Here is a 12,385-nt window from a genome sequence, read left to right on the forward strand (position 1 = left end):
AGGTGGGGATGTCTCACTGTTCTGATCTAAAATTTCAAAGAGAATGCAGTGTGCTGGCAGCATGCTTGCTCCCTTCCCTTGTTAGTATGTGTATCTTGAAGTTCTGGGTAGTAGTGCTCCAAGAAGAAAATTCCTTTGAGTAGGTGTGCTAGATGTACGTTGCCATGGAGTTTATTTAAGTATGCCCTTCAATATTTTGAGAAAATTACGTATTGTGTTGCCAACCTATCTTTGTTACTCGTTGAAATACAGAATGATGCTCAAAAGGTTATACTATAAACAGTGTTTAAGGAGCCTGTATAGCTATCGGGTGGTAGTTTGGAAGGAGTACGTCGACTAAGGCTTGTACTGAGGCAGGGTGATGTATAAGGAAGGGATAGTTTGTTTGCTTGCTTAAAAAAAATTAGAAAAAACCCTGCTGAGATTATAACGAAGCCACAGTTGGCCAAGAGACCAGAGGAAGTCTGGGACACCGGTTGGAGCTGAACTCCTCCTTTTGTTGATACCAGAATCACGTGAACTTCCTCGCGTGGCTTAGTCTGGGCTTGAGCGGTCCAGCCATTCACAAACCTATACCTAGAATTCATAAACATCCCCTCACGGCAAGCTATTAAAGCATTTATGGACTAAGATGATTAATCTTGTATAGGTTTTTGTGCAGAGAGAAAAGGTGGAGAGATTATAGCTGCTTGAGAGCACCTGTTTGTGAATCTGTTGTAGATTCAACAGGACGGCTTGACCTGTATTTTGCAGAAAATAGTTACTGTTTCAAAAATAGGAGCTGAAAACTCCACTGTGAGATGGATGTTTACAACCTCTGAAAGCCAGCCATCAGAGACAAAAGAGGGGCTAGCTAGAATGTACTTTAACACAAAAGCTGTTGAGAGCTTCAAATGTTGGCTGAGTGCTCTACGCGCTGACATTGGAAGGGTGAAGGCAAACTGGTGCCACCTTCTTTGCCTTGGGACCGGTTTTAAGTGCAGCGCCAGAAACCTGCTCTCTCCCATCAGTCATGAAAGCTAAAATGGAAATGAGAACACCATGAAAACAAACTAATTAAACATCTAGTGAAATAGATGTAACACTGTCAGACGGTAGGCAAACAAAAGTCACTTTTAGATAAGAACATTACCACTATTTAGGGCTGAATTTTCAGCTGGCACAGAGTATTCTATCAGCCTCTATACGAACGCAACCATGCATTTGTATGCCTAATTTAGGCAGTTAGAAGTGCAATTAACACCCTACCTGCAAACTGTAATTAGTTTAAGCTGTCTTGGTGACTTTATCAGCTGATCCATATGCTGACAGGGACTTTAAGTAGAGTCTGACTATGGTGGGAGCTCCCCTCTGTTGCTGAAGCAAGTTATTATATATATAAATACATATATAGATGAAGTAGTGAGAAAAAGATGCTTACAAAGAGATGTGAAGCATCTGTTTGTTTTTATCCCACCTAGGGAGGCCTAGTGTGGGTACTTAGTGAAATTAAGCAACTAAAGTTCTGATATTTATACTAATATTAGTAGGAAGAGGAGAACCTTTCTCTCTCTTATCCCCCCCTCCCTCTAGCACCTCAGTTTCTTTGAGGGCTGAGGAAGAAGGACGTGGCTTTTGGCCTAATGCTGGAGAGCCCAGCTTTGCTGCTCAGCTTACCAGGAGCACTGTAGAGCCCATCCGATTTTGGGGGAGGTAAAATCTTGCACCTACCAAAGCCCAGAAGCAGGCTGCCTTCTGCCTCGCCAGCTCAGGTCTCCCTGGCACCTGTGAAGATCAGGTAAAGGATGATTTTTTTGCACTTCTCTTCCACCATCTCCTGCTCCATCCAGAGATCAAGGAAAGCGCAACAGCCTGGTAAGCACGCTATCAATTTATTAACGGATTCTTTAAAACGGGATTAACTGGCATATAAATTGTATTACCTGAGCTCTTGGAGATTTTGTTTCACGTATGGTTACAACCAGTAATGTTTATTTGTCAGTGTTTGGAGGTACTAACTACCTCTCATAAATATTCAACTTCTGTCTTTACCCAAACGGTCAGTGATTCATTGGCTATGTGGGATTGTAAGTTCTACATGCTTTCTGCTGCTCTGTGATGGCAAAGATGATATTTCAGTAGTTTCTCTAATGTTTCAGCCTGGAGGGAATGTAAATATAAGCATAAATGATTTTGAAAATATGCCTCTTTTTTCTGTGTTTCAATGGCTTGTGCATTAGAGTTGGTATGGCTGACAAATCAGCACTGATTGCTAATTAAAAAGCTGAATATATTAAGGAGTTTCACACTTCCATTTCTTCCTTAGATTGAAACCCTAGCTCTGTGAGTGAGTGCTAGTGAAGCTCTAATGGATACAGTCTAATTACTTGCCATTTTTGCTTTGACTTAACAGTTCATGAATTACAGTAACTTTGACTGACAGATCATTGCTGATTAGTAATTAAATGGCAGAATTCGGTTTTATGCACCTCCGGCTTTTATCCCCACAAAAAGTGACACTCCATATCTTAACAGAAAAGCTTTCTCTCTGCTTGTTTGTCGATATGTAAAAGCTGATGGTCTCATCCCTCTGGAAAACAAAAATTCTTAGGGCACATTTAACAATAGTAGTGGATAAATATATTTCAAAAATCAAGTTACTGCTGTGTTGCTTATAAAGGAGGCTTTGGAGAGAAACTGTTCAAGGCAGTAGAACAACTCAGCATGTTTCCTGGCACTCTCATTATCTTATGGATTGCCTCAACCCTCATTTAGTGAGCGCAAAGAACAGTAAGATTTTTAGCCCTTTTTCTGCGGGAGGGGACAACTCATTCCCTGCCATAGGTACTCCCTAGGTCACCCAGACGCTAGAACAAATGCAGGAATGGATTGTCTTTTTCTTTCTCTTCATTTGCCTTTTCTAGTCAACCTACCCAGAATTTAATCTGGTTCTTGACAAGATTACTACTCTCCTAATCAGTGATATGTTTTAATTTGTGGTAGTGATCTGTAGAAATGAGTTGCTGAGGTTGGGAGTTCTTCTCGTGATGATGGTGTCTGTCTAGTCCTGAATGGCAGTGGGTAGAGTTATGGACAGCTGGCAAATGGTACAACTGCTATAACTTTTCTCACTAAATGTCCAGAAATACTCAGTTCTATTCCAGACTTTAAATCAAGAATAAGGGCTCATTAAAATTGCTATAGATCTCTTTGAAATCAAAACATTAAAGTTATTGCAGCCTGATAAACTTTTCTTTGTGCTGATTTCAGTCACTGAATTTGTATCAAAAACACAGTGCAACTTTTATCCTAAAAAGAACAACTGCACCTCTGAAAGAAAATTATGCTTCTCTAATCTCTTTCCGTTTGTGAGCACGCCCCTAAGTGTGTGAATATTTCCATACGTAGTTTGTAAAAGTCCATCAAAGACCCATCAAGGGTCAAAAGAAATGGTATGTTACTCGAGACCCCATATATCAAAAAGCACAGTGTAGAAATCCTTGGCATATAGGTGATCTTAATGGTCCCTTCTGGACTTAAAATATATTACGGAGAGAAACCATGAAAGTAATTTTTCTAATTTAAAGTTTTATCTTTTCTTTTTTAGTAATTCTTCCTGTCTGAATATCACTGTTCACCTTAAGCAAAATAGAGATCATATTATTACTGTGAGATAGTAAAAGACTCTGTTGTTGTGGTCAACACCTGTAATAAATGTAAAATTTGGCTTTCTAATGGGTAGCGGAAAGGTCCCTTTCTCTTTGCCCCCACTTCTCCCATCTAAAGTAAGTATTTAACATCATTGCTCTTAATAGCAACTCAAAATAACATATTTGCGCAAAGACAAGAATATGGCAGCATCTGAAAAACAAACTATCCCAGGTCATCGTAACTGAGCCACCAGAGCAATGTTAAAAAATATTTACAAGCAAAGAAGCTCATGTGAAGTCTTGGAATTAGGTCTTTTGACTACAAGGCTTCAGAAAACATTTTCTGGTGCTTGCCTATATAACTTTATGTCATTCATGATCGTGTGATCTTTCAAAACTGCAAGATTTTACAAAGACGTATGAAAACCTAGAGAAATGGGGCAGCTGCTTTCACCAGGCACTTCTGAAACTCCACCAAGACCTCCTGTGCCTCATTTTCTACGTGTGCCTGAGACATGTGAGATCTGCCTGCCCCAGTAGTCTTGGTGAATACTGAGATAAAGCTTTCTGCAGCTGACAGCCCACAGGATGGAAAAATTCCACCATTTCCTCTCTTTGACTATGAAATGACTGGAATGACTCAGCTCGTGTAGTTAGCGTAGCAAGTGTGACCTTTTTAAAGAAGGCTGCCGTATGGAGCTTTTTCGCCTCTACTTTCTCCAATTTTCCTTTACTCAAGAATGACCAGCTTCAAAGAAAAAGTTCACTGCTCTAATTGAATATTCTCCATATTGAGAGGGGTAAAAATAAACATTCTTCTCGGTTTATTCACGCATAAACTCGAATCATCCAAGTGTGACATCTGAAAGGAACTACATGATTATAATCTGAAATGAGAACAAAGTTCATCTTGTGCGATTTCTTATTTTTCCCCTGCAGACTTTGAAAGGGGAAAGAGATTGCAGAATCTTAATATCCATTAAATCTCAAGAAAGCCAGGGCTGTGCGCACCTGTGTTAACCTTTTTAGTATTCTGCTGGCTAATTGTCTGTCCGTTCCACCTTCTCCTCCCAGGTTAATGGGGTGGTTAACAGGGGAGGACAGGAATGGTTGGCCAATCACACTACAAAGCAAACTGAAAAGGTCAAAGTAATGCGCTGTATTATTCATGGACTATGCCTTGCCGAGGTATCTTAGATCTCATGTCTTCTCGTGATGAATTGCAACAAGAACAAGAAACAGCCCAACGTGAAATTGGCTCTTGTGACAATGATTGTAGTTCAAATGGAAAAATGTAAAACTGTGGCCTGCTGTTGTTCTGTTTTTTGAGGTTAAAGATGTGTGATCACATCTAGCTGCGGAATAAGCAACAGGTTACATTTGTACAACTTCTCAGCTGGGTTGTAAGTATAATACAGTGTATATGTATATAGATTCTTCTAATTTTAGTCATGGGCTTTGTTTTGGAAGTACGGTGCCTAATATCCCTCCTATGTCTTCTATGTCAATAAACTAATGATTAGTTTATAGATTTCTTAATATGAAACTGCTTTTTGAGCGGTGTTTTGTTTAGAAGTATTAATGTGCTAATTTCCAAGAGGCCACCTAGAGTGGACTGTAAGACAGTCCTTGTTTTCAGGAGTTTGCAATCTGTATAGTCAAATTTGAAGGAAAACTTGATGTAACCATTCTTTTCTCCTTCACTTTTGATGTGAAATGGAGGTAGAGGGAGCAACTTGCAGAGGCAGGAGTGTGACTGAGGTACTCTGAATTATTTTCTGAGTACCGTCCCTCCCATTGACTACAGAAGGAGACTAGCAACAGCAGAGTACTGATGTAATCCCTAGCAGTGGATGCCATTAGTGCATGTCCTCATTTAGTCGCTACCACTGGATATCATGAGTCCATTTCAGCTTCTTCCTCTGGTGGTGTGTTTAATTTAATACTTTAGCAGTAGACCCATTCTCCATCACTTTGAATAACAAACTTGTATTTTTCAAGTGTTTTTGTCACACCCCTTTGACAGAAGAAACTTCACAAACAGTGAAAGTGAGAAGTGTTTGTTAAGACCAATTGCCATCTGAGTTGTAATTAGTGTTGTAACCCAACCGCAAACATATACCTAACACCTGAAGGCGCTGACTCTGCTTGTGCTCATTGTACCTTCCAGGGCTTAGTACAGAAGTTCTGGCATTTGTAAGGAAGCAAGGATTGCAACAGCAGGCAGAAGAGTTACGAGGCAGTCTTAAGGGAGAGGGTATTTATACCTTCCCCCTCCCCCCACGCTTTCTTTAAATTGGTATAGTGTTCTTTGCTTTTCATTGAGTGGTTTCAACTGACATCAGTTGCCTGAGGCCAGTCAACCTAGCTGTCAACAGATAAATCATTTTTGTGACAAAAAAATTCTGTGATGGAGGGAAACAAACCCCCATCATTCATTTGGCAACTAGTCTTTGAAAGAGAAGTGACCTGAGAGTGGAACTCTTGGGGAGTGGTCTCAGATGTGTCCTTGTGTATGAGACTAAAATAGCCACAGCAGCCATGGGCCAGACTGTTTTTAATGTGCCCTTAACAAAAAGGAGGATGAGAAATGAAGTCCAACTTGTAATAATATTTCGTGGATGAGGGGAGCTATGGTATATGTCATCACCCTATAGAAATCACCAGTTAAGAGGCCAGAGAATCATTATAATGCAGCCTGCAATTTCTGCAAAAGGCAAGTTAATTATTATTATGTGTTTTAATTTTTGTAGATGGTTGTAGTGAATCTCATGCTTTAGAAACTATACTACATGCAGCAAGCATCAGAAATCCCCCTCCTTCCCCCCGCCTTCTTCCCCATTGTCCAGCCAAAACGTAGTTATATTCATGGAGTAAAGTTGACTCTCAGCGAGTCCTGAATAAAATACTATGCAGATATGCAGATTTGGGCCTGGGAATCTGTGCATTACAGAGGGTTATTTTTGGAAAACAGCAACGCCCTTCTCTATGACAGCGGCTCCTTTCACGTTTGCTTTGTGTTGTTTCACAGCTGACTTCATCTCCTGACAACTGCTTTAGCCTGTGGCTTTCTAGAGGCTAAAGGGCACTGTAGCCAGCTGTTGGCCAAGATGTTTCCGACACCTTACAGATTGATTTGGGCTATGGCCCCTCTCTCTCAGTGATGTATTGATCTGCAGTGTAAGAGAGGTTTTCCACCCCACCTGATATCTGAAAAGTGAAATGTCACATCTTGTCTCAGATCTGGGTCTCTTGCAAAGCTCCACGATGAGACTGGTACAGCTTTCTTGGTGTGCTCGGATCAACTTGTTCATGTCACACGGACAACTATTTTTCATTGGCAGTGTTGCTTTTTTGTTCCCAAAGATCACATGTTTTCAGTGCACTTTATTCTTTTTCATCATTCTAGGTAAAAATACCCAATTTTGCATTAAATATTGCAGAATTGTAAGCCAGCTTGCATGAAATTAAGCGTATTTGCTTAAGAGCCTCATGATTTACCAAACTGTGTGTTGACTGTGACTCGATGATCCCTGGGGAGCCGTCTTTCTGATTTAGTGTGTGCCTCCTCATCAAAGATGGATGATTGCCACTATGTGTCATAAAACTTCATCTGACAAAACCAACTCCATAGCAAAATAATGCCATCTCCAAAGGGCAATAATTCTTCGTTTCGCTGTCCCACATGTTTAAGGAGCTCAGACTAGCTCAGATTTTCTAAAAAGGATTTCTTTATACTTACTCTGTTAACAATGAACAAAGGACCATCAAAGCTTTTGTCAGTTCTTTCTTAGTTTTCAAAAATCTTTTATGAGAGCCTAGGAGGATGGTCTATAGCAGCTAAAAATCTGTAGGATTTAGACTCCTATCTGTGATAAATAGATAATGGGAATTAAGTGGCTAAATGCCTTTGAGGTCCTGGATTTTTAATTAAATCATAGGGCTGGGAGGTGGATTTTTCCTTTCTTTCTATCTTTTTGTTTTAAAGTCAGACTTTAATGAGAAAATGTAATGAACCGAATGCTGTTTTTATAGGGTGAGGTTACAAAGTAAACACAGTGAACAAAAAGGAAATGCCAGCCTTAAAAGAGACTGCGCACAGCAGCTGGGGATGCCTGTCAAACATCATCTGATAAGGTGATCTCTATTGAAAAGTAGGTGCGTTGCTTTGCTCACCGATGACAGGTCTCAGAGGATTTGGGAACCTGTGCTCCCTTGAAGACCAAAGCGATGTAACATGTGCCTACACGACAGACGGCTGCCGTGGGAGTGCAGGATGTGTCGCTGATCCTTAACCAAGAGATTTGTGCTGGAGAAGGCAGGTGCAGTTATTCTCTTCCCTGGAGTGTTTGTGCATTTTTTTAAAAAAACAATTACCATCTAATGGGGGAAAAAATCATCCTTAGGGCACAGACGAGAGTGAAGGACTTCACATTCTTAACCACGGGGCAACAGCTGGGCTCCTCTTTTTCCTTTCTCTTCTCGTAGCGTCGTGTTTCTTGCACTTGTAGTTGCTGCAGCCCTAAGGTGCAGGATGCCACTTCTTACCTACACAGCGTTCCAATATCTGCAGTGTAAGGCATTAACCTGGAAAGAAGGCAACGTGAAGCCAAATTCCTCTTAGCTGAGGATGGAGGGATCCCTGTTTTCAGTGCTTCTTGGGCAATAATCAAGCCAGGAAGATTTTATAGAGTTTGGATGAAGAATATTCTCAGAGCAGAAAATACAGGTCCCTTTTTGGCTGGGTGTTACTATTTAAATAAACAAGACAATTTAAAATAAGCTTTTCATGGACATTTATTCCAGCCAGTTAAGAATAATAAAGTGCAGGAGTGTCTTGCTAAAGATGCCCCATAGTGAGGGGAAGGCTCATTAAATGGAAGGGTGGCTTTTTTGACCAATCTATCAAATATCTACAGTGTTAATTTTTCTGTTCCCTGTGTGGCCGTGTCTTTAGGGCTGGTAAGGGACAGTTTTGTGTTTCCTAGGCTCTAATGTTGCTGTGTACTTTGAGTCCTCTTCATTTTCATTCTTTCTGTCCTAGCTGTTCTCAGCCTTTTGTTCTTTAAGTAATTGTCTTCTACTTGGTATAGGTAGTCTTCAATTAGTCCAATCTGCAATTATAAAAAAGTGGTGTCAGAAGCATGTCCCTTCCCCTCTATAAAAACTTTTGCAATTAGTTTATTTCAAAACTAATTGTCATTAGAAAGAAAAATACATGAAGGCACCTCTCACACAATTGGCTGGGGTAGCAGCACCCGATTTCATAATTTATTTTTTTTTTGTCCCTTTCCATTTGGATTCAATTACTTTACTGCTGTGGAATAGACTCTTTCATTGAAATCTGTACATTGAAAACAGGAATTTATCACAACTCTGTCTTTAAATGGCATTGAAAACCAACCACTTTAAAAGGAAGGGATGATGAGGAAATTAATCTCAGGCAAGTTTTTCTTGATAAGCAAAGAGAACAGAGGCTTCTGGCATTTATATGCCAAAAATCAACACATGGAGAAAAATGAGTATTCCACATTGCTGTGGCAAGAACCATTTTTCTATTAAATCAAAATGAAGTTGTGAATAAATATGTTTTCCCATGAATATAATACACTGGCAAATACAGTAAAATAATAGATGACCTCAGTGTCCCCCCAAAATAAAAACGTAATTATTCTAATAAAAAGTACATTCAGATAGACACATCTTCCTTGCAGAGGTGATTTCAAAACAACCAAAAATATAGATTAACAGTACTGTGTACAGGTATTCTGTAAATACCAGGCATTCATAATTTTATGGCTATCTCTCCCCATACCTTACCTTTATTCATACCCTTTGTCAGCTTTTGCGATATGCAGCATTTCTGTAAGGTGAAGATGAGGATCATCTCCCTTCACGCTGAGTTATACTCAAGACCTAGACCTTATATAATGTGAGGATCTAAAGAATCAATCTTCCAATTGCATTTTAAGCTGAAATATTTAAAAAAAGAAAAAAAAAAAGTCCTGATCTATCATCCTGACACGCATTCAGTGGAGCATTGCTTCTTTAGGCACAACACGGAACAGCTGACTGTGAATTAATCTGAGCGTGGCTTCCTATTGTATTTATTCATATATTGAGCTGTTACTAAAGTGCTCCTCAGCCCTGAACTTGAAGCCGTGCTGTGCGCTCTGGCCATGGTTTGCATTGGTGAGGGGTGTGCATGCATGATAGAGAAAAAATGAGGCAAGCAGAAAAGTTTATGGACCATTACTACTGCCTCCCTGGGGTGCTGAGGGCACAAGGAACGCATTTGGGAGAGGAGCTCTGCCGCCTCCTCCCCACGAAGCTTGCAGGGGTGACATTTTCAGCTGATGGGCTTTGCGCAGCACCGTGCATGATGCCATGGGAAAGAGTTTTCTGCTGCGCTGGTGAGCTTTGATGGGCACTTGCTCGTGGGCTTTTGCTCCTCTGTTGCCAAGAGATCTGTCGCAACAGGAGCACGGGCAGGTTGGGGCTCCCTGAAGACAGCCTTGCGGGCTGGCTCTGCTGTGATGTGCTCACCGTATAAACACGTGGAGGATTAGAGAAAGGGATCATTATGCTAGCCTCATTTTCAAGAAGCTGAAATAAAAGCTTAGGAAATCATTGATCTGGCCAAAAGCACACGGGAAGTCTCAGAAAGACTAATCACTTAGTGCCAAGCTCCAGTCCAGGGGCTTAGCCATATTAAAAACAACAACAAAAACCTGCAAGACTCTTCTGTAACAGACCAAATTAAAATGTCTACATAACTTTCTTCTGCTGTTAAAAGTAATCTTTTCTATTTTGGGGGTAGTGCTTGTGTTTGGGTGAGCACAAAGAGTGGTAAGAGGAAGGGAAACAGGTCCCGGGTGATTGGTAGAGTGTGGGGTGAGGGCAAAGAGAGCACCAGAAAAGCAACAATTTTTAGAGCAGCTCCTTTAGGGACCATCCAGCGGTGCCTGCACCACTGGTGATGCCACCAGCAAGCCCTGGTGAAATGATGTTCCTACCTTGAACCACTGCTTGGCTGCTGTTGCGTGCTTTTCATATTTATAGAATACCTGCCAGCTCCAGCCCCCAAAATAAGTTCTAATACAGTATATCAGGGGTGGAAATAATAGTTGCTTACATAATTGCAATGTTACTGACACAGCTGATGAGCTGATGATGTTATTTGCACAGCAGTGATGGCATTCAAACCCTCGCCGACTTACAGTTACACCGTATGCTCTGAGCCCTAGCATGATTTAAATTACCATACGAACACAATGAAAATACAGTCTCCTGACAAGATAAAGGGGGGGGTGCAATAGCTTAAAAATCTCTTTTCGGTGGCTGCAGTGTTCAGTAGTGCTTATTCATGGCTTTTTAGCTTGCACATTTCATTTTAAGAAAGTAAATTGGAAGCATTATGTTCTGCCTTTTTGCCTTGATTTAAAACCTCTCTGTGCCCACTCTTTGGCTGTCTGACTGCGGTGAGCCACCTTCGGGGCTCTCACTGGGAAATGCAAATTTTTTTAAATCAATAGCTTCACTTTCTTTTTTTTTTTTCCCCTTTTTCTTTCTCTCCCAGTAACTGTTTAAATAGGAATCCATGTAGATGGGAGTAGGCAGAAGGCCATAGTTTGTAACCAGCCCAAATGTGATCAGTGTTAGAGCCACAGCTGTTGTAGGAATGCGGGTTTTGGAAAAGACTTGTGACTTATTCCCAAGCAGAGCAGTAACTGGCCACGGACTGATATTGATACCGAATCCCAGGGTTATACAGCCCAACCCTGCAGCCACTACAGAGGCTGAAGCAGCTCTGAAGCCCACGTGAAGAGCTCTGCAGGACTCGGTTCACAGTGGAGCGTTCACTGCTGGTGTTGCCAGTGATTCGCATGAGGCTCATTTTGGGTCTGGTCCCAATCCGCACAGCGATTAACATCGGGTCAACCCTTTGCACTGTTTGTACTTGCATTATGTTTCCCCACCTCTAATCCCCTGATCCACATAGTGTCCACGTGTGCCACAGTCTGTGCTTGGGAGCTGGTCAGCAGCATCACATCCCATCCGCAGGGGCTGCGCTCAGCTCTCGGTGGCTGAACTTGCTGCTTGATATCCTTGGAGTGAAGTCCCTTAAATGCTCTCCTGAACATATGAAACCATGCTTCTCCCTTCTACCCAGCTATACAGTGTCTTTACGGTCTTTTTCTCAAGTCCCTGGTGACCTGAGAACTTATAAAGACAAACTGGCCTTCAACCTATTTTTAATCTTCTGCTGCTGTGACATCTTACTTTCAAGACATCCTGAGTATTTGCCTCCCCAGTTACTCCCAGCAGTGCAGTGGCAGCATTTCTACTTTGAATCAATGTCTACAGCCCTGGCCCAGCTAGAGGCAACTTGGTGCACGACTGCCCCTCCATTCAAATTCCTCCTGTTTCTTCCTCACTAGCTCCTGATTTCAGGCTACTCCTGACCCTATTTCTTTCACTGGGTTTTTTTCTCTCTGTCTTTAGTCTGGCCCCTGTGATCAACTGGAGGGAGCAGCAGGAAAAAAAGAGAACGGACAGAATGAAGATCAAATGGAAAGAGGGAAGAAACAGAAACAAAAGATGCCTTTAAAGCAAATTACATATCTAGTCCACAGCACATCCGTATTGTACCTATAGGTGCTTGTCTACGGAAGGGTTAAAAGACGGAATTTTGGTCCGTGGATGGACACTGGGTGAGAAGTAGATAGCCGAGGAATGCAGTTAGCACAAGAGAC

The 12,385-nt window shown here is 41.4% G+C and overlaps 1 protein-coding gene across 1 annotated transcript in view; it reads right to left on the reverse strand.

Moving 5' to 3' along the window:
- Positions 1–8,620: 8,620 nt before the first annotated feature.
- Positions 8,621–12,385, reverse strand: part of SPATA16 (spermatogenesis associated 16) — an 80,679-nt gene continuing 76,914 nt past the window's right edge. Inside the window, exon 10 of the mRNA XM_075716968.1 lies at positions 8,621–8,743. Coding sequence (XP_075573083.1) covers positions 8,621–8,743 — 123 coding nt within the window. The remainder of the gene's footprint in view (positions 8,744–12,385) is intronic.

The sequence above is a fragment of the Pelecanus crispus genome, chromosome 9 (genome assembly GCF_030463565.1).
Source record: "Pelecanus crispus isolate bPelCri1 chromosome 9, bPelCri1.pri, whole genome shotgun sequence".
NCBI classification, from domain to species: Eukaryota; Metazoa; Chordata; class Aves; order Pelecaniformes; family Pelecanidae; genus Pelecanus; species Pelecanus crispus.